This window comes from Pteropus medius, unplaced genomic scaffold (genome assembly GCF_902729225.1).
Source record: "Pteropus medius unplaced genomic scaffold, Ma_sr-lr_union100, whole genome shotgun sequence".
In the NCBI taxonomy this organism is placed as follows: Eukaryota; Metazoa; Chordata; class Mammalia; order Chiroptera; family Pteropodidae; genus Pteropus; species Pteropus medius.
In genome coordinates, this window is record NW_024350324.1 from 579653 (window position 1) to 607256 (window position 27604).

Genomic DNA, 27604 nt, shown 5'->3' on the forward strand with positions numbered 1-27604 from the left:
CTTCCTCCTTCTGTGTCAACCCCCTATCAGTCATCAGCTGCCTTCAGAACCTGTCCTGGATCCAGCCACTTCCTACCGCCCGCGCTGCTATCGCCCCGGCCAGGCCTCCGCCGTCTCCCACCTGGACATCAATTTGAAATAAATTTGAAAAAAGTCTTCTCCCCTGATTTCCCCAGGCCCCAGAATGGCTCCCAGAGTCCTCGCATGGCCCAGGAAGCCCGGCCTGTGAACTTCTCCTCTCCTCGCCCACCTCGCACGTCTCCCCGCTGCTCTCCAGACTCTCCCGGCTTGTCCACCTCAAAGCCTTTTCTTGGACTGTACCCCCTGCCAAGACGCCGTTTTCACGAATGCACGGCACCTGCTCGCGGGGGCCTGCCCGCACCATCCCGGCCAAAATAGTGCCTCCTTTCTTTTCTTGCCGCTTGTTTTTGCCGTCCCAGGACTTAGCACAGTTCACAGTAACTCCTTCTTCGCGATCCCCGCCATCCCTCCCGGACCGGAGCAGTGCCCTCCACCCTGGTTTCCCGGCACCGCCCACGGTCCGTTCTTTCAGGCAACCACCAGAGGGCGCCTGTGAGCGCCTGAGTCAGGTTTGACCCTCGTACCCCACAGCGCGTCCTCTGAAAGCCACCAGAGAGCGCCAGTGAGCATCGAGTCGGCACGTCCTGCTCTGCCCGCCGTCCTCTATGGCTCCCACGTCCCTCGGGGTAAAAGCCCAAGTCCCCCCGCGCCCTCGAGACTCTGCACGACCTGCCCCCTCTTTTTGCGCTGGGTGTTCCTTCTGCTAGGACGATCTTCCCACGTGTGTCACCACTCCGTCTCTGTCCAAGTGCCCTTCCAGGAAGCGTCGACGCCCCCCACCTCCCTGCTGTGTCCTCAGTGCCCACCGACAGTGAACACATTGTGCTCCTGGTCACCGTCCATCCCTCCTCTCGATGTCAGTGTCCCACGTGTAGGGTTCTGTCTCGTGCATCGCACAGAGCGCAGCACACAGCAGGTGCTTAATAAACGTTTGTTACATGACCGACTGTTTACATGACATGAGTGTTTACGTGTGTTGTCGCCCCATCGGGCCCTTCCATGCCCAGTGCCCAGCTCAGAGCTCGGCAAACAGCGGGCACGCAGCCAATGTTTGCGGAATGACTAATGACCGGAGCGCGCAGCCCCGGCCTGCGCGAACTCGGGAGAGGTGCCCGGGCTTCTGCAGGATACGGTCCAAGCGGGCAGCTGACTACCGCCGCAGGGCGGCGCCTCCCTCCATCCCCGCGGGACCCTCCTCCTCGGGTTCCCCCTTCCCCACGCTGGACCCCTCCCCAGCTCTCGTGGGAGCCCCTATCGCTCTTCCTCCGCCCCCTCGGGACCCTTCCCCACCTCTAAAGGGTTTCCCCAACTCGTCCGACCCTGCCCCCTCTTTGCTCTCTGCTCACCTGCCCCCCCCACTCCTCGGATCCCCTTGCTCCTCCCTCCCTTCATCAGTCTTGCGAGACTCCTTCCTGCCCTTCGAAGTTCCCCAGACCCCCTCGTTCGCCCCCTTCCGGGAAGAGTCCCCATTCTGGCCTGCAGAGTGACCCTCCCCGCCCCCTCCGCGCAGGCGCAGGAAGTGCCAGCCGTCCCCACCCCGCGGCCGAGGGCGGGGCGCGGGCTGGTCCGAGGCGGCCGCGGCTCCATGGGGCTCTTGGGGCTGCTGAGCCTACTGCACTCAGCCTTCTTTGGGGACCAGGTAGGTTGCTGGGGGCCCAGTTGCGAGGGAGGAGGGGTCCAGCCCTGGGAGCAGCTGCGGGGCGCGGACCGTGGGGACAGTGGTCTCGGAGGCTGGGAGCTCACGGGCACGCGCCCGCAGGCTTGACGGGTCTGGGGTCTCGCGCAGTCGCCGTGGAGACCGTTGCCAGGGAAACCGCCTCAGTCTTTTGGCGGGCTGAGAGCCCCTCAGCCGCGACGCAGCGACCCCCCCCCTCCCTGGTTCTGCGCAAGCGCGGCCTCGCCGGGCCCAGCCCGCGGCCTCGGAGACCCTCCTCAGACCCGGACCCAGTGCGAGGCTGGGGACACGGGCTGGGGCTGTAGGCGCTGCGGCGGAGCGCGCTGTGCCTAAGCTCGATCCTGCATAGGCTTGGGATGGGGGTCCGGGCCACGCCCTGCCTCTCTGCGGGCCTCAGTTTCCCCTTCTAGGCGCCTAGTGTAGGGCCGACTCCGAAGTTCTCCGACGCTGATTGTTCTTCGTATTCGTATCCATCTCGCCGGGCCCGAGCACTTCGCCGGCCTCTGTCGTCGTTCCGAATCCTGGGCTGTGACACCCCTACAAGAGGAAACTGAGGCCGGGGTGCGGCGGGGAGCCCAAGGTCACGCCCCGAGCAAGGCCGGAGCCCGAGTGCTCCGGGCGGCGGAGCCCTTAGACGATGCGGCTCGGAGACCATAGGGAGCTGTCCGCGGTGCTGACGTGGCCGCGCGCCCGCCCCATCCCCACCGGGGAAAATGAGGTCCAGGACCCTGGGCAGGCGACCCACCCCGGGTCGGGATTCGGGGTGCGGCCTGGACCGGCCGGCCCCACCCCACCCCCAGCTGCTGTGGCAGTCCCTCCTCACCTGTCAGGGCCCTCACCCCGTCTGTGGTTGCATGATGACCTGGTGCTCTCCTGCTCCCCTCAGCCCCCTACCCAGCTCTGAGTGGGGGACGCCCCTGGTTCTCTCCCCTAAGATCTGGTACAGTGGAGAGGCTCAGTGGGGAAGGATGGGGCTTGAAGGGGGCAGAGACACCGAGGTCACGACCAGAAGGCACAGATACGCTCCATGAGTGACCCTGCTGTGTGCCAGGCCACATGCTGGGATTGGGGGGCGGGGGAGCAGTGAGCCCTTTAATTCAACCTTCTTCTTCAGAACTCAGTAGCGGTGGGGGTGAGGTTGGAAGGGGCCCTGCTTGCCAGGCCTGGGCACTGTGCAGTGAGGGGCTCTCTCAGCCCTTCAAGATTGAGTTTGAGGTCTTAGGGGGCTGCGAGGGTTCCCAACGCTCTTGTGTTTCTAGAAGTTCCAGAGATGCCTAAGTCTGGCCATGGCTCAAGGGGTTACAGGGTCAAGGATTTGGGAGTGTCGGGGACATACTGTTCCAGAGGCTTGCAGACGAGGGCATTCTGCTTTGAAGTCTCAACCTTCTGGGCCCCAGCCGCACCCCGATGGGTGAGGGACAGAGGTGTAGGGCCCAGTGGGACGCATGTATGAACTCAAGCGACATGTCCTTGGCCGGAGCAGCATTTCCTCATGTGCACGAGGACAGGCCGGGCCAGCGGACCCCCCTAAGCCCTTGCTGGCTCTCGGGCTCTGGCTGAGATGGGCCTGGGGGCAGTGATACCTGAGACTGGGCGGGAGAGGTGGGACTTAGTTCCGTGGGAGGTGGGGGCAGGGATTCTCCAAGCCACCTCCCAGTGAACAAAACGGGAAACTGAGGCTAGAGAGAGACATGCCCAAGGTCATACAAGGAAGGCAGACAGAACTGTGGCCAGGGCCCTGGGCTCAGCCCCTCCCCGCCTCCGTTACTGCTTTGCCCAGCTGGCCCTGCTCTAAGCCCCTCGTTAGTCCCCCAGCCCAGCCCCTCCGCCCGCTGTGCACTCTGGCCTCACCAGAAGTCCATGTCCCCTGGGTGGGCACTAGTCTCTCACAGCTCCAAGCATTGCACACGCTGTTCTCTCAGACTGGAATGCCTCCCCACCCACCGCCCAGTCCCGCAGCCAACTCATTCATCCCGGGGAGGCCCAGTGCTGGCACCCCGTCTCAGGGCAGCCTCGCCAGCCTCCAGAAGGGGACCCTCTGCCCGCTGCACCACCTCTTCGACTCCACAGTCTGGGGACTGCTGTGTCCAGCTCTGAAGGTTCTAGGACATCAGACCTGAGTCCCCTAGGGTCCCCAGCATTGTTGGCCCAGGATAGCACACAGGGCCTCCTGCAGAGGAGTGGTCCTGTGCCCTTGGCTGCCCGTCCTGTCGTCCCTGACACCAGCCTTTGCAAAGTCTGCAGTAGCCCCCGCTCTTGACAGAAGGGGAAAGTCAGAGTCAGGAGGTGAACAATTCACCCCAGACCCTCGAGCTGGGAAAAGACAGAGGTAGGCCCCAAACCTTTGTCTCCCGGGCCCATCGCCACCTTCTCCATCCTTCGTCCTTTGTCCTTCGAGGTGTGCACGTGTCAGCAGCAGGAAAGACGGGCAGCAGCTGCAGGTTCCAGTCCTGGGTGTTAATCCCCCAGGTGGCCTCCGGGGACCCAGTGAGCATCTGGAGATGTATATTCCTAGGACCCCAGGCCCCCCCTCTTCTGGCTCCCCTTCTGTGAGGGTGAATTAGGGTGTACAACGATAGACAGAGACTGAGAGAGACGGAGAGATTGATGGATGTGGGGGTACACGGGGTCACAGCAGATGCCCATGGGGGTGCTGAGGCTCTTCCAGAGAGATAAGGAGAGATAGGGAGAAATGCGGGATCCCAGGGGCTCCCCGGTGTGCCTGCCCGTTCCCAGTGCTTCCCCCTCCTCCACCAGCCAGGACTCTGATGGGGAGAGAGTGTCCAGCCTGGATCCTAAACCCTGACCCACCCTGACCCATCCGCACAAGGCCAGGTGGGATCCTAGAGGAGGGGGCTGACCAGGCCGCTGCCCCTGCCCCTACCACGGGAGCTTCCTGCACTCCACCCCGCCCCACAAGATTCTGATATAACACCCAAGACAGGATGTTTTACTCAAATTCTGCGGATCAAGCCGCGAGACGTTCTAAGAGGCGTTTCACCGCGAAATGGAGTGGGGGACACGGGGTCCTTGTCCTCGGGGACGGGGGTGGGGCTTCATCCCCGCGCACACGCAGCCCCTGAACGGGCACGGAGGCTCGATGCCCGGCGGCCACCGCCGGGCCCCGCCCCGGGCCGCCATTGGCTGTTGCCATGGCACCAGCCCGTCTTCCCGCGCTTCTATTGGCCGCGGCGCCTGCATCCCGCATCCTCCCCCGCTAGCGGTGGTCTCGCCCAGCGTCCTGAGCCGTGGCGCTGCCTGCCAGGCCTACACCGGGCTTTGTCCGCTCCTGAGCCCCTTGCTGGCACAGCCCGGAGCCCCGGAGCCCCGGAGCCCCGGAGCCCCGGAGCCCGCGCCCCGCGGCCGCCCCGGCCCAGGGGCGCCGGGATCTAGGGCGGGGCCGCCGAGCTGCGCCGTGAGAGCAGGACCCAGCCCGTGGCGCCTCCCCCAGCCCAGCCCAGCCCAGCCGGAGCGAGAAAGTAAGCGGCGCGCTCTCCCGGGTGGAGGGCAGGGTGCGCGGCCTCCACATCTGCAGGGGGTCCCTACCCCACACCCCTTCTCTGCCGCACAGGTCCGCACACACTCTGGAGCCTCTGTTCCTCCAGGGTGGACCAAAAGAGAAACCGAGTCCCGGGGAGGTGGGCGCCTGTTCCACGCACACACCCACTCACAGGCTTCAATACCCGGACCTCCCCGAGTCTATGAGCAGGCCTGCTGAGTGCCTCGGGCGGCGGGGAGGTGGGGGGGGGGCTGCTGCACCTTTCTATAAAGTGAGTATTTGGATTGAAGGAAAGAGAGGGGCCCCTTTGGGCTACATGGGTGCCACCCTCCCCTGGAACCTCCAGCTATTGGTGTTTTTCCTTTGGTGATGGGACTATCTCAGGGAGTCCCCAGGAGGTCCCCGATGCCATCTAGGGGTTTGGTATGGCGGGAGTCAGGGGAGGGGTTCCAGGTAGGAGAACCGCACGTGCAGAGGCCTGAGGAGAAGAGCGTAGGCTGTACGGGGAGTAGTCAGGTGTTATGCTGGGGGCACCCGGGAGCCATGGCGGCTAGTGAAGCGGGAGTCGAGTCACGGCTTCCTCCTTCTGTGCGTGAGGAGTGGACGGTGGGAGGCTGCAAGGCTGTCCAGACAGGAGTGTGGGGTACTGGGGGAGGGAGGGTCCGGCTGGGTGGAGCTTGAGGGGCTGGTGAGCATGTGGAGTTAGACCAGGCTGGAATGGGGGAGCCCTGGGGTGCCCTGCCTTAAAGCTCCATCTCATGAGGACATAGGACTGACTGCCAGGTATCGGGGGCAGGTGAAGGGGGCTCGAGAAGGGGGTCTGGGTTTGGGGGCTGGGAGGGATATGCAGGGATTTGTGCTTCACCGAGTGCTTCTCCTGACTGGGCACAGTACGGCGACCCCAGCCAGGGCACAGGGACCTTGCCACAACCCTGGGCCTGATCCCCAGCTGGGACCCCCGACTGAGCCTGAAGCAGGATCGATATTGGGGTGGTAGGCGAAGGCTGTTATCCCCAAGTGGCTGGCCTCCTCCGCCACCTGACACGCCGTCTCCGATTCTGACTGTCCCCTCCCTCTGCCCTGTGACTTGTGACTTGTGTTTGCTCGGCGAACAGTGGCCCTCCTGACCCTCACATCAGCCCACAAGACAGCCTGGCAGACTGAAACCCCCCAACTCCTCCGATGGGCAAACCGAGGACTGCGGGGGCGGGGGGTCCTGTGTGCCTTCTGCGCTGCCTGGACTTCTGGGTCCCAGTCACGCCTTGTCTGACCCCCACGCTCCATTTTGCCAGCTGGGAACAACCTAATGGTGGCCCCCAAGACCCACGGCTGTGACAAGGAAGCCAGATGACAGAGCCAGGCATGCACTAGGTCCTCTAAGCCCGTTGGGATGGCCCTACCCATTCCCCCACCTGGGGCCCAGGCCCCTACCCCTACTCCAGCCCAGACGTGTCCTTGGTGACCCCAGAGTGGGTGGGGGGCCTTCTAGGGGTAGGAGAGAGGAAAATAAATGAGCAGGTGAATGAATGAGTGTGGACAGGTGGGGGAGGGAGGGGGAATGGGAATGAAGGAAGGTGGTGTTATTGTTCGGTGTGGGAAAAGAATGCTCAGGTGGGCGGAGGAGGCAGCTCAGGGAGGAGGGAGGGTGGCAGAGGGGATGGGCTGCCATTGGTGCACTCAGACAAGGAGGAGGGAGGGGGAGCGCTAATGGGAAGGAAACAAAGAGGGAAGGGGGGCCGGGGGCGGGGCAGCGCTGGCGGGAGCACCGAGCCGAGGGGGGAGGCTCTGGCCAGCTGGACAGAGGGAGGCCGGTCAGGCCAGAGGGAGGAAGGATAGCCAGACACACAAAGAAGCAGGCGGCAATGGCAGAGCCCAGGGAACGGGCTTGGTGCGCCTGGGGCCGCGGGGCCTCGCAGAGGGCTGGCTGTGGGGCTGTCGGTCCACAGAGGTAGCTCCCGGGCCCCAGTGCTGATGGAGGGGGTGTGCAGGCTGCAGAGCTTCCAGGTTCTGCACTCCCAGGGGGAGCATGGTGGGCTGATGTCGGTCTGGGGCCCCACAACAGCCTGTCCATTGCTTTCTGAAAACACTCACGACGTTCTTATTGTTCATCCGCTGGGCCTGCTGGCAGGCTGTCTACCTGCCTCTGGGCGGCGGCGCTGCCGCAGGGAAGGGGCTGGGCTGTCCACCTGTCTCTCTCTCTCTGGCTGTGAGTGTGTCTGTGAGCCTGGTGGCACCGGGCTGGCCAGTCCGTCTGCTGGGTTAGACTGTCAGGGTCTCGGCTGTCCGTCTGTCCGACTCTGGCCATCTGTCGAGCACCTGTGTCTCGGAGCCCAGCTGTGAGTGTGGAAGTCTGTGTCTGTCTGTAGATCGGTCGGGCGTTTGGGATGTCTGCGTGTCTGAACACTCACCTGATGGCTCTGCCTCTGTCTCCCGTTGTTCCTGCCTGTGTCTGTCACTCCATCTGCCATGCCGTCTGTCCCCCAGGTTCCCTGAGCGAGCACTGTCCCGCCCACAACAGTGCACGCCGGCCTGCCCGGCCCGGGATCCAGACCCAGGGTTAGGTGGGAGGGCTCGGGCTCCAGTCCCAGGCCGCCCCCTCCTCAGAGCCTCTAGGAATGCTCTGACCTGTGGTCTCAGGAGCTGCAGGAGCTGAAGATGACGAGCTCTGTGGCGCCCTACGAGCAGCTGGTGCGGCAGGTGGAGGCCTTGAAGGCCGAGAACAGTCACCTGAGGCAGGAGCTGCGAGACAACTCAAGCCACCTGTCCAAGCTAGAGACGGAGACGTCCGGCATGAAGGTGGGGCAGGGCGCTGGGTGGAGGACAGGGACAAACACCAGGGTGCCGGATCCCGGAGATGGATGGACAGGCAGGGCCAGGGGCATCTCGCAAGGAGGTGGGCCTGGGGCAGCCCGGGGCGGTGACCATGCCAACTGGCACTGTGTCCCGCCCCCACTTCCAGGAGGTCCTGAAGCACTTGCAGGGCAAGCTGGAGCAAGAGGCCCGAGTGCTGGTGTCCTCCGGGCAGACCGAGGTGCTAGATCAGCTTAAAGGTGAGGGGCTGGCCTGGGGGCCCCGTTTGCACACTGGGGCGACCCCATCCGCTCCCATAGGGAGCCGGGAGGAGGAAGGGCGAAGGAGGGTGCTGACCGTGCCCTCCCCCTCCACTCCAATCCAGCGCTGCAGGTGGACATTACCAGCCTGTACAACCTGAAGTTCCAGCCCCCGGCCTTGAGCCCTGAGCCCGCTGCCCCGACCCCCGAGGGAAGCCCGGTCCATGGCTCCGGGCCCTCCAAGGACGGTTTTGGGGAGCTGAGCCGGGCCACCATCCGGCTGCTGGAGGAACTGGACAGGGAACGGTGAGCCTGCGGGGAAACTGACCACTGGCCGCTGTCATGTAGCCCGTCCCCAGCCAGACTCCACCCCCAGCATCTTCTGCCCTTTGATTGGCCCACCACCGGCAAGGCTCCACCCCCTGGGTCAGCCCCACCCACCTGGGAGCCGCCTCTTCGGGCTCTGGCTTTTTGTGTCTCTTGACTCCCCTATCGTAGCACAGCGGACCTCAGCTGGAGGACAAAGGGGAGGGGGATATTCGTGGCAGAGGGAAGGAGTCTTAGGGGACGTCCCCAGGGGTCCCCGACACCCAGGCGTCATCAGGGACAAGGCTGTGCCCAGTGCCAGGGCTCAGCGTTAGGCTTGTAGCCAGAGGGGCTCAAGGCAGTCTTTGTGGAGAGAGGGCTGTGGCCCAGGAAAGCTGGGCGGGGGGCCAGCAGAGCGGAAGGCAGGGTCTCAGCTCGGTTGGGTTGTGTGGGGTCAGATGGGGCAGTTCCAGAAAGGCCTCGAGTTAAGTCCATGCTCTGCTGCTGTGTGACCTCAGGCAAGCCCTCTAGCCCAGCGGTCCCCAACCTTTTTGGCACCAGGGACCGGTGCTCCTATGAGAATCTAATGCCTGAGGATCTGAGGTGGAGCTGAGGCGGGGATGCTGGTGTTGGGGAGCAGCTGCAGATACAGATGAAGCTTCATCTCCTGCTGTGCGGCCCGGTTCCTAACAGGCCACGGACCGGCACCGGTCTGCGGCCCAAGGGTTGGGGGCCCCTGCGGTAGCCCGTCCCAGCCGCAGACTTCGGCTTTGGAGAATGGGAAGGAACGGTAGTCGGCCCACGGCGCGTTAAGAGGGAGGCTGTTGCACCGGGAGCAGTCCAAGCCTGCAGCCTCCTCAGTGTGGGCTGGAGGGAGATAAGCCTGTGTCGGAGCCGGTAGAGGCAGAACAGCGCCTTCAGGGTCCTTCTTAATTAACTTTCCTTTTTAATTAACTTTCTGTGCCCGACCCACCCACCTCTAGAGCAGGGGAGCACCAAGGGCAAGACTTTGCCACGCTGCCTCTTGAACCTGGCACAGGCTAGGCACCCAACGAGCGAGTACAAAATCAAAATAAACCACCACACGCACCGATGGCTCCCTGTTTGCGAGCCTCGGCCCACCTAGCTGCGCTTCCCCCAGGTGTTTTCTGTTGAATGAGATTGAGAAGGAGGAGAAGGAGAAGCTCTGGTACTACTCACAGCTGCAGGGCCTGTCCAAGCGCCTGGACGAACTGCCGCACGTGGAGACAGTGAGTGCGCAGGGCTACGGCGGGTCGGCCCTGCCGCGGGCGAGGGGGGCGCGGGGAGACCCATCCCCCGGCCCGGGCGCCTTTTCACCGCGGCCCCTCCACCCCTCCCAGCAGTTCTCCATGCAGATGGACCTGATCCGGCAGCAGCTGGAGTTCGAGGCCCAGCACATCCGCTCGCTGATGGAGGAGCGCTTCGGCACCTCGGACGAAATGGTGCAGCGGGCGCAGGTGCGGCGGTGGGCGGTGCCACGCGCCGATGGGCGAGTCAGAGGGCGGAGTCTGCTGTGGGTGGGGCCAGAGGTGGCGAAGGGCTGAGCTGGGCTCCGAGGGCAGAGTCCGAAGGGCGATCGGTGGACTTAACTGAGTGAAGAAGCCAAAGAAGCCATGGGCGTTGACTCAGTCAGTGGGCGGGGCCATACGGGGAGTAGGCGGGGCTGGAAGGATGGGTCGGCCCAATAGGTAAATAAATAAGGAAATAGGCGGGTCTAGAGTAGGGCCTAAGTGGGAAGGCAGAGCTAGGAGAATGGGGCGGGGTCTAGACAGAAAGTAGGGCCAAATCAGGGCGTAGGTGGAGTCAGAGCCTAGGGTAGGGGGATTGGGCCGTGGCTAGGACCAGGATGCGCGCGCAGCGAGACATCCGGGTGAGGTTTTAGAGTGGGTGGGCCATATCGAGGAGTAGGCGGAGTCCGAGCCGAGAGTGGGGTTGGGACAGTGGATAGGGCCACACCATAAAGTAGGTGGAGTTAAGTCTGGGGGTGGGGTCAGGAGAGTGAGTACCGCCACACTCGGGACCGATGGAGGGACAGGGTTTGGAGAGTGGGTGGGGCCTCATCGGGCGGTGGGCGGGGCTAAAACGGGGGCCGGTCAGCCACGACGTTCGCCTTTCTCCCTCGCAGATCCGAGCTTCACGCTTGGAGCAGATAGACAAGGAACTGCTGTCAGCACAGGACCGGGTGCAGCAGACCGAGCCCCAGGTACTGGGAGGGGTGGGGTCACGGCCCTAGGGGGTGGCGACAGCCCCAGGCAGCCAAGGGACCCCTGAGAACCCTGCCCACAGTGCCGCATAGGTGGAACCCCTGCTATGTCCTCATGGGAGCTTCCGCTGGCGTAGGCAGCCTGGGTACTTTGCGGGGTGCCCGCAGAAACCCCAGGGCTAGTGTTCTCCCCGCAGGCCCTGCTGGCGGTGAAGTCGGTGCCATTGGACGAGGACCCTGAAACTGAGGTCCCCACGCACTCTGGGGATGGTGCCCCTCAGCCGGGCAACAGCAAGGTGAGGGGGTGTCCAGGCGCCCTCCCAGAGGCGGGGGGGAGGGGTGGCAGCCGGCTGGGTTGGGGCACATGAGGCTACTTGGGCCAGCATGTGGTCTGGGGCCTGGCGAGGTGGGCAGAAATACCTGTCCTGTGTGTTTGGGGGATCCTCTAGACTTAGACGTAAGGGCACCTCAGGAGCGCCCAAAGAGGCCAGTGGGGTGGACATTTGGCCTCATGTGCTGGGGGCATCTCCACAATCACTAGCCCCATCCATCTCCCCAGGAGTGTGTGTGGTGGGCCCCGTAGGGGGTGCAAGGTGACGATGGTGGGGTGAGGAAGCGTTTCTCCTGGACTGGGGGTCATGGGACACCCACTGTGCTTGGGGCAAATCACCCAGAGTGTGGACGCTGCCCCTGGCTGGGGAGGGAGGCAGGCTGGCAGAGGCCAGGTGTTTAACGAGGTGGGGCTCCCCACCCTGCCTTTTCCCTCACCCTGCTCCCCCAGGTGGAGGTGGTCTTCTGGTTGCTGTCCATGCTGGCGACGCGTGACCAGGAGGACACGGCACGCACGCTGCTCGCCATGTCCAGCTCTCCCGAGAGCTGCGTGGCCATGCGCCGCTCGGGCTGCCTGCCACTGCTGCTGCAGATCCTGCACGGCACAGAGGCCGAGGCGGGGGGCCGCCCAGGGACCCCCGGGGCGCCAGGAGCCAAGGACGCGCGCATGCGCGCCAACGCGGCCCTGCACAACATCGTCTTCTCCCAGCCAGACCAGGGCCTGGCGCGCAAGGAGATGCGCGTCCTGCACGTGCTGGAGCAGATCCGCGCCTACTGCGAGACCTGCTGGGACTGGCTGCGGGCCCAGGACGGCGGCGCGGGCGGCGGTGAGTGTGGGGCCTCGCCCGCCTCCCGGGCGCAGCGGGCACTGGGCCTGGGCTTCCCCCGTGACCGCGGCCGGTGGCCTTCTCTGTACACCTTCTCTGTGCCACACGCCAGCTGAGGCCTTGTGGTGACCTTGTCATGACAGAACGGTAGAGTGACAGCCATGATGAGCAGGCAATGCTCTAGGTGTAGGGTAGCTCAAGAAACAGTCAATTGAATGTGTGGATGGGTTGTGGATGCAGACTTTGAGATTCCTAAGTTTTGGCAGCTGATCGCAAAGTGATCCTATGACAAGAGCACCAGCAAAAGGTCCTGGGTGCCCAGCATGGCTTCATCCCCCACTCCAGGGCTGGGTGAGGCAGGCACCTTGTTACTCACTTAGGTGCCAAGCATGCGGCGATTTGCATGCTTGGGGTCTTTGCTGGCCTTTGGGGTGGAGAAGACAGGGAGGAGCGGGACCCACCAGGGGACGTGTCTTGGACTGGGTGGGCTCTGACCTGGTCCCCTGGCCCACAGCCCCGGTCCCCATCGAGCCGCAGATCTGCCAGGCCACCTGTGCAGTGATGAAGCTGTCTTTTGACGAGGAATACCGCCGTGCCATGAACGAGCTGGGTGAGTGCCCCCTCCCCTTCCCGACGCATTCCCCCTGCCCCACGGAGCCCAAGAATTCTGGGCCTCATTCAGCCCTGGGCAGGCCTTTCAGCCCTGGCGCTCAGAAGACAGGGAGATGGCTGGGAAGCCAAGGGCGAAGGAGAGCGGTCCAACGCAGTACACAGAATCGGAGCCTTCGGCAACCTTCCGAAGTTGTGGGTTTCAGAGCATTGCGACATCTCCTCATGCCAAAGTCGTGGAAACGTGCAAAAAGGAAGGGCCTAAGGCCCCAAATCTCATGCACGTGCTCGGTTTTACTCCAGTTGTTACAAAACGCGATGCTGCTTCTCACCGAGCAGGCGGTCACACACTGAAAGCTCAGACCAGATCTCACGTGGTCTGCGGCTGGGGTGCAGAGCACGTGGCGACAGCACACGCTAAAGAGAACACACCCCTCCTGAGTCTTCCCTTCCCAGCTGGGTTTACACAGGAAGGTGCAGAAAATCAAGGCAGGCAGCACCCAACCCGAATAAAAACACAGATCTGGGAGCCACGGAAATGTCCCGACCGCCCCCACCACCGCGAGCAGCCTGCACCTGCGGTCTTTGCTCGGTGAAGGGAGGGCGGGCGCCTCATGTTCGGGTCATGTTCCTTCCTTCTCACACTGACCGTCTGCCTGCTCTTGGTCAAGTGAAAACCCAGCTGTCCTCGTGCGTGGAGGCCTGTGTGACAGGCGTCGGCGCCCCCTGAGCACCTGTCCTCCAGACCCTGCCCCGGGATGCAGTAGGCACGGCCCATCCAGCCCATGCCAGCCTAGCGGCAAGCTGCCTGGAGGAAGCGTCCTCAGAGTGGGACTTCAGAGGTGGTCTTGAAGAAGGATGATCTGGGGTGGGGTGGGGGAGGCAACTAAGTAGGGGAGCGGTGTGGGCTGGGAGGAAGGCGGGGGGGACGTGGGGGATGCCCTGCCTGCCCCCAGCCTTGCCATGCCCGCTCGCGCCTCCCCGCAGGTGGGCTGCAGGCCGTGGCGGAGTTGCTGCAGGTCGACTATGAGATGCACAAGATGACCCGGGACCCGCTCAACCTCGCGCTGCGCAGATATGCCGGCATGACCCTCACCAACCTCACCTTTGGGGACGTTGCCAACAAGGTGCCTGGGGCGGGCGGGGTCGGTGCCGTCCCTCGGTCTGAGCCTCCCTTCACCTTGTCCCGACCTTGAAACAGCCCTAAGGAGTGGGGACAGCTGGCCCCAGTTTATAGGCAGGTGGACTAAGGCCCAGAGAGGCCTATGAGAGGAGGTGCTGTGGCTGGACTCGGAGGGACAGGCCACTGTGCCCTTGGCTGCTCGGCTGCGGCACGTGGGGCCTCTGGGCTGGGAGGCTGGGTGTCTGTGCCTGTCTCAGCCTCAGTTTTCTCATCTAAGCTGTGGTGGTGAAGATGGGGGGGGCTGAGGCTCCAGCTCCTGCCCGCCATGGTGGGACTTTCCTGTCACCCCACAGGCCACACTGTGTGCCCGGCGGGGCTGCATGGAGGCCATTGTGGCCCAGCTGGCTTCCGAGAGCGAAGAGCTCCACCAGGTACCGGAGGGTGGGGTGGGAGGCCTCGGGGAGAGCCTTGCGGGGTGTCCTCCCCGGCCCGAGGCCCCCAATGACGGAGCCCCCGCCCCCACGGGCGATGGCCGCTCCCTCCCCTCTGGAGCCCACCATGGGTGGGGCTGAGGGCGCGCCTGCCCACCTCGCCCGCCCTGCGCCCCACCCAGGTGGTGTCCAGCATCCTGCGCAACCTGTCCTGGAGGGCCGACATCAACAGCAAGAAGGTGCTGAGGGAGGTTGGCAGCATGACCGCCCTGATGCAGTGCGTCCTGCGGGCCTCCAAGGTGGGTACCAGGCGGGTGCAGCGGGGCAGGGGGGTGGAACCCAGGAAGAGGGCACCGCCATCATCGCCGTGATGCCGGTCACAGGGCGGTGAACACTGGCGAGTTCTCCGTGTCGGAGGAGATCCGGCCAGAGGACCCGCCACTTCGCTTAGCAGGTGGTCCAGCTGCAGCCGTCCCAGGGCCCCTGGCCCTGCCCCTGGAGACCCCGTGAGGGCCGACACGATGGCCTCCCACTTTTATTCGAAGTAGTACTCAGGCACCTTTCCCTCCAGCTTTCTGTTGCATCTAGACGGGAGGGCTGAGTGGGTGGGCCTGGTGCCCGGCGGGTCCTCTGACCTCCACCCTCCCGCCCGTGCCCAGGAGTCCACCCTGAAGAGTGTGCTCAGCGCCCTGTGGAACCTCTCGGCCCATAGCACAGAGAACAAGGCGGCCATCTGCCAGGTGGACGGCGCCCTGGGCTTCCTGGTGAGCACGCTCACCTATAAGTGCCAGAGCAACTCGCTGGCCATCATCGAGAGCGGCGGTGGCATCCTACGCAACGTGTCCAGCCTCATCGCCACCCGCGAGGACTACAGGTCAGCCCCTGCCCCGCCTGTCAGTGGGACTCCCGGGTGTGGGCTGGGGGTGGGGGTGGCAGATCCCGCTCCGCTGTGAACTGTCGCTGAGGCAGCCTGTTTGTCCTCCTGTGATGGATGTGCCTGATTTGTCCCAGGGGACTAATTCTGTTTCAGTATAAGTGTCTCCCAAATATTGCATGGGATAGACTTATACTAAATGTTAACTTACTAAGATAAAAGTATGCATTATTTTCTCACCAATACGAGTCAAGTATTTGTTTGTTATTAAGACATTTACTAAATAACGGTAATAAATAATGCCTATTTGTTAAAATAAGTGTTTCCCGTTTACTAGGTAATATCAATGATAAATAATGCTTCTAATGTTTTGAGATGCATAACATTTATTTTTAGTATATGTCTATCTGAAACATCACATAGGATATACATGTGCTAAAAATTTTATTAAAATAAGTACATTGATTAACTAATGCTAATAATAAATATACTTGGTATTTTTTAAAACAAAATTTATCTTCAGTATAAGTCTATCCTAAATATCACACGTGATGTGCTGATATACAAAATTTTACTTTAAAGTACTATTAACGTACTATTAGCATTACTTTATAAATGTTTTATTTACTAACGAGTAAGTAAATGTAGCACAAGGATGCCTCAGTCAGTATTTGGGACAGACTGGTACCACCGTTCATTCCTGTCTCTGAGAAGTACCCGCCGGGCCTCGCATCTTCATTTGCTAAAGGCGGGCGGGCCCCTGGTGGGACAGGGCATCCGGCCTGGCACGCCCCTCTGCCCCGCCCCCGTGGGATGGGGGACGGCTCCTGACACGCTCCTCTGGCCACAGGCAGGTGCTGCGGGACCACGGCTGCCTGCAGACGCTGCTGCAGCACCTCACGTCACACAGCCTGACCATCGTGAGCAACGCCTGCGGCACGCTCTGGAACCTGTCCGCCCGCAGCCCGCGGGACCAGGAGCTGCTGTGGGACCTGGGCGCGGTGGCCATGCTGCGTAACCTGGTGCACTCCAAGCACAAGATGATCGCCATGGGCAGCGCCGCGGCCCTGCGCAACCTGCTGGCCCACCGGCCCGCCAAGCACCAGGCAGCGGCCACCGCCGTGTCGCCCGGCGCCTGCGCGCCCAGCCTGTACGTGCGCAAGCAGCGCGCGCTGGAGGCTGAGCTGGACGCACGCCACCTGGCCCAGGCGCTCGACCACCTAGAGAAGCAGGGCCTGCCCGAGGCCGAGGCCGCCGCCAAGAAGCCGCTGCCGCCCCTGCGGCACCTGGACGGGCTGGCCCAGGACTACGCCTCGGACTCCGGCTGCTTCGACGACGACGACGCGCCCTCGCTGGCCGCCGTGGCCGCCACCGCTGAGCCCGCCAGCCCAGCCGTGCTGTCACTCTTCCTGGGCAGCCCCTTCCTGCAGGGGCAGGCGCTGGCCCGCGCCCCGCCTGCCCGCCGCGGCGGCCTGGAGGCGGAAAAGGAGGTTGGTGGGGAGGTGGCCATGGCTGCCAGGGCTAAGGCCAAGCTGGCTCTGGCAGTGGCACGGATCGACCGGCTGGTGGAGGACATCTCGGCCCTGCACACTTCGTCCGACGACAGCTTTAGCCTCAGCTCCGGGGACCCTGGGCAGGAGGTGGCAAGGGAGGGCCGCGCCCAGTCCTGCTCACCTTGCCGGGGCCCCGAGGGCGGGCGGCGGGAGGCTGGGGGCCGAGCGCACCCGCTGCTGCGGCTTAAGGCGGCGCACGCCAGCCTCTCCAACGACAGCCTCAACAGCGGCAGCACCGGCGACGGGCACGGGCCCCGGGAGCACGCGCAGCCCTGCCCGCTGGCCACGCTGGCCGAGCGTCGCGAGGGGCCCTCGTGCGGCCAGGCACGGCCCAGCCAGCTTGACCTAAGCCTGCCGGGCGGCCAGGCTGAGCCTGCAGCCCGGGAGGCCACGGCCACCGACACGCGAGTGCGCACCATCAAGCTGTCGCCCACTTACCAGCACGTGCCGCTGCTCGAGGGCACCGCCAGGGCGGGCTCGGGGCTGCTGGCATCCGGGGCCCGGAAGCAGGCATGGCTGCCTGCAGAAGGCCTGAGCAAGGTGCCCGAGAAGCGGGTGGCAGAGGCAGCACCGCTCTGCCTGTCCCGCTGCAGCTCCCTGTCCTCGCTGTCCTCGGCCGGCCGCCCGGGCCCCAGCGAGACAGGGGACCTGGATGACAGTGACTCGTCCCTGGAGGGACTGGAGGAAGCGGGCCCCAGCGAGGCGGAGCTAGACGGGGCCTGGTGCAGGCCGGGGGCCACCTCTCTGCCCTTGGCCATCCCAGCGCCCTCTCGCGGCCGGGTCCTGGGGGTGGAGGATGCCACGCCGTCCAGCTCCTCCGAGAACTGCGTGCAGGAGACGCCGCTGGTGCTGAGCCGCTGCAGCTCGGTGAGCTCACTGGGCAGCTTTGAGAGCCCATCCATCGCAAGCTCCATCCCTAGCGACCCGTGCAGTGGGCTAGGCAGCGGCACGGTCAGCCCCAGTGAGCTGCCCGACAGCCCGGGGCAGACCATGCCGCCCAGCCGCAGCAAGACGCCGCCGCTGGCCCCTGCCCCGCCCGGCGAGCGTGAGACCACCCAGTTCAGCCTGCAGTGGGAGAGCTACGTGAAGCGCTTCCTGGACATCGCAGACTGCCGGGAGCGCTGCCGGCTGCCGTCGGAGCTGGACGCCGGCAGTGTGCGCTTCACGGTGGAGAAGCCGGACGAGAACTTCTCGTGCGCCTCCAGCCTGAGTGCGCTGGCCCTGCACGAGCACTACGTGCAGCAGGACGTGGAGCTGCGGCTGCTGCCGCCCGCCTGCCCCGAGCTCGGCCGTGGCGCCGGCCCCGGCCTGCACTTCGCTGGGCACCGCCGGCGGGACGAGGCCGGCGGCCGAGCTGAGGGGCCACCTGCTGCCGACCAGGAGCTGGAGCGGCTGCGGGAGTGCCTGGGCGCTGCTGTGCCCGCCCGGCTCCGCAAGGTGGCCTCGGCGCTGGTGCCCGGCCGCCGCGCACGGCCCGTGCCCGTCTACATGCTGGTGCCCGCCCCGGCCCGGGAGGACGACTCGTGCACAGACTCGGCCGAGGGCACACCGGTCAACTTCTCCAGCGCGGCCTCGCTCAGCGACGAGACGCTGCAGCCTCCCAGGGAACCCCCTGGCACCTGTGCGGATGGACACAAGCCTGCGGGCCACGTGGCTCCTGGTGGGCCAGCCGCTGGGCACAGGCACAAGGCGGGGGGCGCAGGCAGGAGCACGGAGCCGGCCCAGGGTTCGGGCAGGGGCCGGGCAGCACTGGAGCTGCCCATCCGCAGGCCCCAGAGTGTCTGTGCCGACAGAGACGGCCCCCCCACGGGCCGGGCACATGGGGACGGGGTGCTGCCATCCCTGTGCCTCACGACGCCCACTGAGGAGGCTGTGTACTGCTTCTGCGGCAACGACTCAGACGAGGAGCCGGTGGAGACTGCCTCAGCGACACCCCCCCGGCGGGCATCTGCCATCCCCCGGGCGGTGAAGGGGGAGCGCCGGGCTGCCAGGAAGGAGGCACAGGGCACGCCCAAGGCCACAGCACCCAGCCGGGCCCAGCCCCGGCTCATCGCCGACGAGACACCCCCGTGCTGCTCCTTGAGCTCCTCCACTAGCTCCCTCGGTGAGCCAGAGCCCACGGTCACCCGGGACGCCGGGCTCGGAGGCGGGCACCGGGGCTCCCCCGGCCCGCGGGCCGAGGCGGAGCAGCTGCGGCGCTGCGTTGGCTCTGCCCTGCCCAGGCGCCGGCCCCAGGTGTCAGGCCCCCGGCGTCGCAAGCCCCGAGCGGCCCGGCCGGAGGAGCGGCCGGCAGAGGGGCCACGGGAACGCAGCGCGGAGGCCACGGGGTCGGACCACGCCTCGGACCTGGACAGTGTTGAGTGGCGCGCCATCCAGGAGGGCGCCAACTCCATCGTCACCTGGCTGCACCAGGCGGCAGCGGCAGACACCCACGAGGCCTCTTCCGAGTCCGACTCCATCCTGTCTTTGGCGTCGGGGCTGTCGGGCTCCACCCTGCACCCCTCCCTGCGCAGGAGGGGGCCGCGGCCACGGTCAGAGGGCCAGGCGGGCCGTGCCACACGGCCAGAGAAGCGGGACGCGACGGCGGCCCAGCGCAGCGCTGGTCCCTGCTTGCCCTGCGGCCCCGAGAAGCTGCGCGGCGCTGGGAAGACGGCATCCGGGGTGCCGGCCACACTCCGGGGAAGGACAGTGCTGCACGTGCCCAGCCTGACCCCACGCACCCAGCCTGGAGCGGTCCCCAGCCCCCGCCCTACGCCTGGCAAGACAGGGCCCCAGGGCCACGGCCGGCCAGCAGCCCCCAGCAAGGTCCCGGGCCCGGGGCAGCGGTCTCGGAGCCTGCACCGGCCCGGCAAGATCTCGGAGCTGGCGGCCCTCAGCCCCCCGCAGAGGAGTGCCACGCCGCCCGCCCGCCTCGCCAAGACGCCCTCGTCCAGCTCCTCCCAGACCTCCCCTGTCGCCCAGCCCCTGCCCAGGCGGTCGCCCCCTGCTTCCAGGGTGGCCGGAACCCTGCCCAGTCCTGGGGCCTCGCCAGTGCCTAGGACGCCCGCACGGGCCCTTCTGGCCAAGCAGCACAAGACACAGAAGTCGCCCGTGCGGATCCCCTTCATGCAGAAGCCCGCCCGGCGGGGGCCGCCGCCCCTGGCCAGGGTGGCTCCGGACCCGGGCCCCAGGGGCCGGGCGGGGGCCGAGGGTGGCCCGGGGGCCCGAGGGAGCCGCCTGGGCCTGGTGCGCGTGGCCTCGGCGCGCTCCAGCGGCAGCGAGTCGGACCGCGCAGGCTTCCGGCGCCAGCTGACCTTCATCAAGGAGTCGCCTGGCCTGCCACGCCGCTGCAGGTCCGCACTGTCCACGGCCGAGGCCGCCGCCGCCGCCGCCGCCCCCCAGCGCAGCTCGAGCCGCCGTGGCCGGCCCGGGCTGCCCGCCGTTTTCCTCTGCTCCTCCCGCTGCGACGAGCTGCGCGCGGCCCCCCGGCGGACCCCGGCGCCCCAGCGGCCCCCCACGCCCCGGCGCCCCAGCTCCGAGAGCCCGTCCCGCCTGCCCGTCCGCACGCAGAGCGCCCAGCCCGAGACGGTCAAGCGCTACGCCTCACTGCCCCACATCAGCGTGGCCCGCAGGCCCGACAGCGCCGCCCCGGGGCCCGCGGCCGAAACCGGTCGCCGCAGCAGCGATGGGGAGGCCCCGCCCGCGCCCAGGGCGGCGCGCGGCGGCACGTGGCGGCGCATCCGCGACGAGGACGTGCCGCACATCCTGCGCAGCACGCTGCCGGCCACCGCCCTGCCGCTCGTGGGCTCCGCGCCCGCCGCGGGCCCGGGCCGCCCCCCGCAGCGCAAGACCAGCGACGCCGTGGTCCAGACGGAGGACTTCGCTGCCGCCAAGACCAACTCCAGCACGTCCCCAAGCCTGGAGAGCAGGGGGCCCCCCCAGGCCCCGACCAGCGGCCCCGCATCCCTCCTGGGCAGCGACGTGGACGGGCCGGGGCCTGCCAAGGCACCGGCCTCTGTCCCCTTCGTGCACGAGGGCCTGGGGGTGGCTGTAGGGGGCTTCCCTGCCAGCCGGCACAGTTCCCCCAGCCGCTCTGTCCGAGTGCCTCCCTTCAACTACGTGCCCAGCCCCATGGTGGCAGCCGCCACTGACTCGGCTGTGGAGAAAGCCCCCATCCCCGCGGACCTCCTAGAATAGCAGCCTGGGCCAGTCTTCTGGAAACTTCTTTCCAGCCGAGGGCCCTCAGGCTGCCCCGAGGATGGTCCGGGACCTGCCCGCCCACCTGAGTCCTGCCCAGGGAGCCCCACCCCAGCCCAAGTCAGCCTCACATCGCTCGCTCGCTTCTGAGCTGTGGGGGCTCAGGGAGGGAACATGTCCAGGCATCACCCACATGCAGAGACCACCCTCCCAGTCCCCAGCGTCCCGGGCCCAGGCCTCAGCATGAGAGGGAGTCAAGGGAGGTGACAGAGCCTGCCCACAGTGGGAGACGGGGCTGTGGAGGGTGGCGCCATCGAGTGCCTGCCAGCTGGGCCAGCCCCGAAGCCTGTAATTACCGCGGCCCGGGTAATCTGTTAATGACAACTCTGCCGGTCTGTTTGCCTTCTCAGCCCCAGCTGTGGGAGGGGTGTGGCTGAGCCCAGAGAGACAGCACCCCCTCCTCTGACAGCTCTGGCGAGGGAGCCTGGAGCCCTGAGACCTGGGGGGGCGCCAAGCCGGGCGCTGGAGGACGGAGGGGGCGCTGTGGGAGGTGCTGGCAAGGAGCAAGGGGAGAAGGGTGAAGGCAGCCGGGCTGGGTGGCGTGGGCCACCCCGCGTCCCCATGTGGGGGCATCGCTGGCTGCATCAGAGGAGGAGAGGAGGATCGGGGAGGTGAGCGGGGTCTGGACCGGCTGTGGCGGTGAGGTGCAGCGGTAAGGAGGACGAGGGTCACCGTATGGTGACCCGAAGCCCAGATCTACAGGATGGCTCAGGAGACGGCCGGGGCCTGGAGCCCAGGACGGCCACGGCCAGCTGAACGTGCCGGGGCCGGGCTGCCGAGCTGCCGCCAGCGGAGGCGGAGAGATGGAGGACACAGGGAGCCCGGGCAGCTGGCGTCCCACCGCGCCCCTGCCCATGCGTGCCGGGGGGCTGCTGGCGCCCCTGCTCAGGGACCTCGGGTGCATGTCTTCCCGCAGAGAGCGCCGACGAGCTCTTTCCTGTGGGGGCCTGGCTCTCGGCCCGTGGATCTGCTGCCACAGCCATGTGCAGAGAGCCGCCCCAGAGCAGACACTGTCGGGGAGACCTGGACGGTCTGACACCTCGAGAACACCTGGACGGCTCCCCTCCCTTATCTGAGCAGCGGGCAGTACAGGAGGAGCCCCCTGCCCGCCCACAGGCACCACTGCTGGACTACGCTGGCAGGAGCCGAGCCAGGGGCGCGTTTCCTCCGGTGGGGCCATCCTCGACTCTTAGGATCCCTGTGGGCCATGTTGATCCCAGCCCCGTGGACACGGTGCTGCTGCTGGACACACATCTGTCTCACGTTGCGTCACAAACTCTGGAGCTACTTATCCTGTAGGACAGGTGCCAGGGCTCTGCTAGGGGCCACAGGCAGGACAGAGGGGCGGCCGGACACACCAAGTGCTCCTCCTGCGACCAAAAGACAAGCTGACATGCAGCAGACGGTGGCGACGACGGCTGGGCAGGGCTTTGTGCAGGCCCACAGCTGACTCCTAGGGGCGCACAGGGTGGGGGTCTCAGATGTGTCTGAGAAATCGCCAGTCCTGTCCCCATCTGCAGCCTAAAGGGGTGGTGCTGGGTGCTCTTCTCAACTCCTTTTTGGGGCGCAGGGGCTGTCAGACTCTCACGCTTGCCTCAGGCCAGTGAGAGGCGGCAGGCACACCCCAGGTCCCCTGCCTCAGTCTCCCGACGTGGGCCGTGGGGAGAACTCCCCGAGCTACCTCTCCAGCGAACGCAGTAGCCGCCATGATGGGGGAGAGGCCCCCCGCTCCGCCCGCCCCTTGTCCGGCCCAGCCTGAGGGGGCAGCGCACACCTCGGCCAGCGCCCACGGAGCTCGTGCCCTGTCCATGTCTGGTGGCCACTTCCGCCTTCTCCATCCCCCTGTGGTGCACGCACAGCCACACCTCACAATGTGGCCCGGCCTTGGGAAAGGCGATGGCTTCCTGGACAGTCGGCTCCAGGCTGGAGCCAGAGAACTAGTCTTAGGACTCAAAAGATGTCTCCCGTGAAGCCTTGATCCCCTTGGGGCTGCTCAGCCACCTGGCCACACTGAGGGGACCCCATCTGCCTCCAAAGCATCCCCCGCCTGTGGCCTCGGGACACCACCACCAGCTGGGTGCTGAATTTGGGGCGAAAAGCCCACAGTGCAGCATTACCTCACCCCCCACCCCGTCTGTCACCTGGCCGATGGCCACAGCGCCCAGCCCAGCTGTCTTGGTCCGTCCACCTCCGTCCCCCTGCGTCTCTGCCCGGGGTCCCTGCAATATTCTAGGACACGTGTAAATACATACAGCCTGTGCCCCAACTCGACCCAGAGCCTCTGTCTGGCGGAAGGAAGGCATGGGGCCAGGCGTCTCCTGTGCACCTTTAATAAACAGCTGTCACACCGCGCTCCATGGGGCTGCTCCTGGGGTGAGGACGCGGTGGGCTGTGGGGTGCCGCCTTGGGTCCGTGTGCCAGAGGCAGAGTCGGGCTGCAGGGCTCACGCAGGGAGAGCATTCGGGATGGGCGGGTGCACAGGGGAAGGAAGCAGACGGACCCCACGCGATCCTGGGGCGCTCTTGAGGGTGCCCAGTACCCCAGACTCAGGTGGCCCCACCTGGAGGCCAGGACCGGACAGGAAGGGTGACCTTCGAGATGGAAGCAGGTGGCCCAGGGCTGCCTGGACAAGGCATCCTCAGTGTCCACTGTCCTACCTGGAACCAAGTGGCATTTTCTGAACACTTGTGCCCCCAGGGCCTCAGGGGTCTCTTGGGCCGAGGCGGGCACTCGTTCTTCGGGCAAAAGGTCTCTTTAGATGCTGGGGACACCTGTGTCAGGGACCTGCCTGTGGGTCCTGGAACTTCCATGATCTCTGGGGGACCGCTGCAAAGCAGCAGCTCACAGGGGCACTGTCCAGATGGCCAGTGGAAGCAGAGACTTCATCTGAGGGACTTGGTGGGGACACGCACAACGGGCCTGTCCTGCCAGGATGGACATGGTCGATGACCTGGGGCAGGTGACTGACTGGCTCATCCTTCCATGGAAGCCCAGGCCTGTGTTCCCATCTGAAGCATCCCACAGCCAACAGATTGGTCGTGAACCAGACAGACAAGTGCTCCCTGGGGGGTACCCACACCTTAGATCGGGGTGCTTGGGGGCCACTGGAGGCCCAGGTCAGATTTGGGCCCTGCTGGGCAATCATTCCTCATGTGGCCAGGGCCCCCGAGGCAAAGAAGGGACCAAACCCCATCCTTTCGCGTAACTTCCAGGGCCCCCAGTTCGCACTGAAATAAGCCGAGTCTAACAGGTGGTCAGTGAAGCAGGTGTTGCCACACACCAAGTCCAGTCCGGGCTGACGGCCATCGGGCCCCAGGAGACAGGCCAGGGGGTGAGCAGCATGCACACGCCCTGACCCGACTCTCAAGGGGCAGGTGACATGGCACTGTCCCTGCTGCCACCACACACTAGGCAGGCTCTGTCCCCTGGGGCCTCTGGGGACCAGGGCGCAGCTGGGTCCTGGCACGGCGAGCCCGGCTTCTGGGACCCAAAGGCCCTCGTCTGAGATGTGCCAAGCCAGGTGTCATGGCGAGGACCACGAGTTCCAGGGTCCGGGGACCGCGTGCTTGGGGCGAGCCCTAGGGCCGGGTTAGCCCGAGGAGGCGGCCGCGCCCCCCGGCAGCACCGCCTGCTTCGCCTGGCCCACGGCCCGCTCCAGCTCACGGCCCGCTCGCTGCAGGTCCTCGCGCCTCCGTCTCAGCTCCTCGCCCGCCTGCCGCAGCCGCTGGTTGGCGGCCACGTAGGCCTGGCTCTGCCGGTAGAGCTGCTCGCGCTGGGCCTCGGGGTCCTCAGGCCTCCCGGAGGGGCCTGGAGTGTCTGGGGACAGGAGTGTCTGCTGGTCAGGGAGGGGGCACGGAGAAGACTCATTTACCCCCTCCGAGTAAAGCATGTGACGGGCGGGGGAGGGGGCAGCCACTCCTGGAAAGGGAGCTGATCCCACAAAGGGACCTCTGAGCAGGCTGGCCCTCATTCCCACTCTCAGAGACCAAGAGGCAACCTCCTGTCCCCTGAAAACTGGTCCCGTGGCCGTGTGACCTCGCAAAAGCCAGCACTCGCCATTGGGAGGCAGGATGGTGTGGACACGCGACTCCAGGTGATCCCAGCTCCTAGTAACAGTGTGCCTGGCGGAGGGGAGTGCGGGGCAGAAAAAGCACAGCTTTAGGGTCACCCGGAGACATGTCCAGGTTCTCTCCATGCTGCCTGGTCCCATGTGCGGACAGGGACAACATGAGCTGGCCCGCCTGTCTGCAGACACAGCCCTGCAGGCCAAACCTCCGGCTGGGGCCCAAGAAACTCTGCTATTTGACTAATCACTCGTTTCCCACCTGCCTTCGTTAACAAGGTGGGGAACGGCAGGTGGCGCACACGGGCCACCGGGAGAAGACCCTCTCCCTTGAGTGGGCCTCACCACTGCCCGTGCCTCAGTTTCCCTACCCTCCGAATGCTGGCCGGCCTGCCCATGATTCTTAAGCTGCGGCTCAAGCAGCCTCGACCGACCCAGGCTGTGGATAAACGCGACTTATGTCCCCAGGGCTGCAGAACCTTCCAGGTGACTGGCAAAGTCCTTCATAGGAGCTGTCCGACACAGCAGCCACGAGCGCCCCGAGAGCTTGAAATGCAGCCACAGGGAGCAAAGAACCCAACTTCTGACTGGTGCTTAATTTAAGAAATGTTCGAATCTGGATTTCGTCCCCTTTCCACTGGTCCAGATATTGTCTCCCCGCGGAATTAAAAAACGCGAAAGCGTTCTTAGGGTCCCGGGACGCCCTCTCCCCTGCCCGGCCCAGGCTCCCCCTACCTTCCGGGGCCAGGGCAGTGAAGACGGGGTCCTCGGCGGGCGCCCCCCGCACGTCCTCCAGGATCTGCTCCACCGTGGGGGGCGCCGGGCGGGTGGGCAGCACCACGCGCTTCCTGGCCTTGGAGCCCATCCCTGGAGGCGGGAGAAGGGAGCGTTGACGGGGGCGCCCCCTTCTCGACCTCTGGGCCCTTCCTCCCGCACAGCGAACCCCGACCCACCCTCGAGGCTCGCCCGTCAGCGTCCGGCTCCACCTGTGCCTCAGTTTCCCCGCTGAGGCGCGCGGAGCCACAGGGAGGTCGCCCGGGCTGCGTGCGCCCCGGGCTGCGGGGACCGCGGCGCAGCCGCTTCCGCTTCCGGTCGGAGCGCGGCCCCGCCCCCAGGCCGCGAGGCGAACTTCTTCTCCCCGCTCGCCGCCCTTAAAGGGGCCGAGCCCTGCGCGAGCTGCGGGCTGGGGACCCGGCCCGGTGGGATCTGGGAGGAGCTGCGACCTCAGCCTCCTAGCACTCGAGGGGTGAGCGTCGGGTCCCGACCTGGCTCCCCGCGCTGTGTAATAAAGCATCCGAAGCCCGGCTTTCTGCAAGCGGGGGACACGGCCCACGACCCACGTCGCCGTCGTGGGAACAAAGTCCCTGTCCACGCAAGGTGGCCCGGCGCACAGTGTGCGCTCGGTGAACGCTGGCTGCGCCACTTACTGGCGAGGTGGCCAGGGACGCAGGATGCACGCCAGCATCTCATCTGCAGGATCTGGGTCAAGGTCGCCCCCCTGACCTCTAAAATGCCCTCCCCACTCTGCGGGTGGTGCTTGGCCCCTCCTCTCTTGGCTAGGAGGGGAAGACAGGCTCAAAGCAGAAGATAATTTTCGTGTTTTTTAAACAGCTTTATGGGGCCTGTGGGCTTCTGCGACAGGTGAGGCCTGCCTCTTTGAGCCCAAGTGAAGCCCCGTGCTCAGGGGTACAAGCCAGGCTCCACTTTCTCATGGAAATCCCCGCCCCACTCCAAAAATCAGGACGAATATGTCCCCACCCCACTGGTGTGTGTGTGTGACAGGGCAGGGGCGTTTCACAGCTTCCTCTGCGCTCTTTCCCGCCCCCATACCTCCTGATCCTTTCTGTTCAGGAGAGGTGGGGATGGGGGGGCAGTAAGAACAATGTAACTCTGGTCTGCAATTCCTTCAGCCTCCCCAGGACCCTGGAGGAATGCAGTTTAGTTGTTGGAAGCTTGTTAATTCTCCGAGTCAAGGAGATGGGAGGGGGAGATGCGGAGAGACAGGGAGGAGGTGGGACTGCAGTGGGCCGGACCCCAGAAGCGTGTGGGCATCACTTGGGACCCCCCGGCCTGCTGCCGCCCCCCACACCTGGGGTCTCTGGGCCCCAGGCTGAACCACTTGGTGGGACGCGGCGTACTCTGGGGGCCAATGGCCAGAGAAGGCAATTTTCAAGCGGGATGCAGGGAACCCCCCAATCATGCCAGAGGTATAGGAGGGCCCATCTGTGCCCCAAAGGAGCCTGCAGACTTGACATCTCCTATTCAACCTTTATTTGCAAACTGTGAGGTTGGACACGGTGCCCGAAACTCTGGATGTTGTCACTGGCTCTCCCTCCACCTCCCTCCCCGCCGCCAATTCTGGGGCAGGGAAGGGACGGTGGTCAGTGGTCATGGTCACCACCGTGGCCTGGCCTCTGTCCCATCCCACCCACCCCCACCCCAACTTTGCAAACTCGACGTCTCTCTCTTTCAACTGGACCTGCCAAGTCCGGGGTGCAGGGTTCCACACGAGCCACCCCGGCCTGTGGGCCCCGGTGGTCAGCCGGGGCCTTCCAGGGGCTGCTTCTCGCCCTGGGCGCTGGTTTGGACCGAGTGGGACAGCAGTGCCCGCTGGGGGCCTAGGCCAAGGCACATGTTGGCTTCCCCAGCTGGATGTCTTCAGGGTCCGGCCAGCAATTGGTTCTAGGGTGGCGACTGGGGTGGCCTCTGGTACTGGGGGGACT

General features: G+C 65.5%; 2 protein-coding genes across 3 annotated transcripts; one reads left to right on the forward strand and one right to left on the reverse strand.

Annotated features, from left to right (window-relative positions):
* The first annotated feature begins 1504 nt into the window (after nucleotides 1–1504).
* On the forward strand, nucleotides 1505–21556 carry APC2 (APC regulator of Wnt signaling pathway 2). 2 transcript variants are annotated; one of them, XM_039839081.1, is made up of 15 exons: nucleotides 1505–1720; nucleotides 7893–8051; nucleotides 8215–8305; nucleotides 8431–8611; nucleotides 9753–9861; nucleotides 9973–10089; nucleotides 10758–10835; nucleotides 11033–11131; nucleotides 11617–11992; nucleotides 12507–12602; nucleotides 13589–13728; nucleotides 14078–14155; nucleotides 14338–14454; nucleotides 14815–15029; nucleotides 15880–21556. In XM_039839081.1, exons 1-15 carry the CDS (start codon nucleotides 1667–1669, stop codon nucleotides 20756–20758), a joined length of 6789 nt encoding a protein of 2262 aa, XP_039695015.1. In that variant the 5' UTR covers nucleotides 1505–1666; the 3' UTR covers nucleotides 20759–21556. The 2 variants fall into 2 exon arrangements, with proteins under 2 accessions (XP_039695015.1, XP_039695016.1); XM_039839082.1 differs by having other exon boundaries at nucleotides 9976–10089.
* A 1576-nt stretch (nucleotides 21557–23132) lies between these two features.
* CUNH19orf25 (chromosome unknown C19orf25 homolog) lies at nucleotides 23133–25945 on the reverse strand. The gene is made up of 3 exons (XM_039839093.1): nucleotides 25835–25945; nucleotides 25617–25748; nucleotides 23133–24634 (listed from the first exon to the last, which is right to left on the reverse strand). Exons 2-3 carry the CDS (start codon nucleotides 25744–25746, stop codon nucleotides 24408–24410), a joined length of 357 nt encoding a protein of 118 aa, XP_039695027.1. The 5' UTR covers nucleotides 25747–25748; nucleotides 25835–25945; the 3' UTR covers nucleotides 23133–24407.
* Between the last annotated feature and the right edge of the window lie 1659 nt (nucleotides 25946–27604).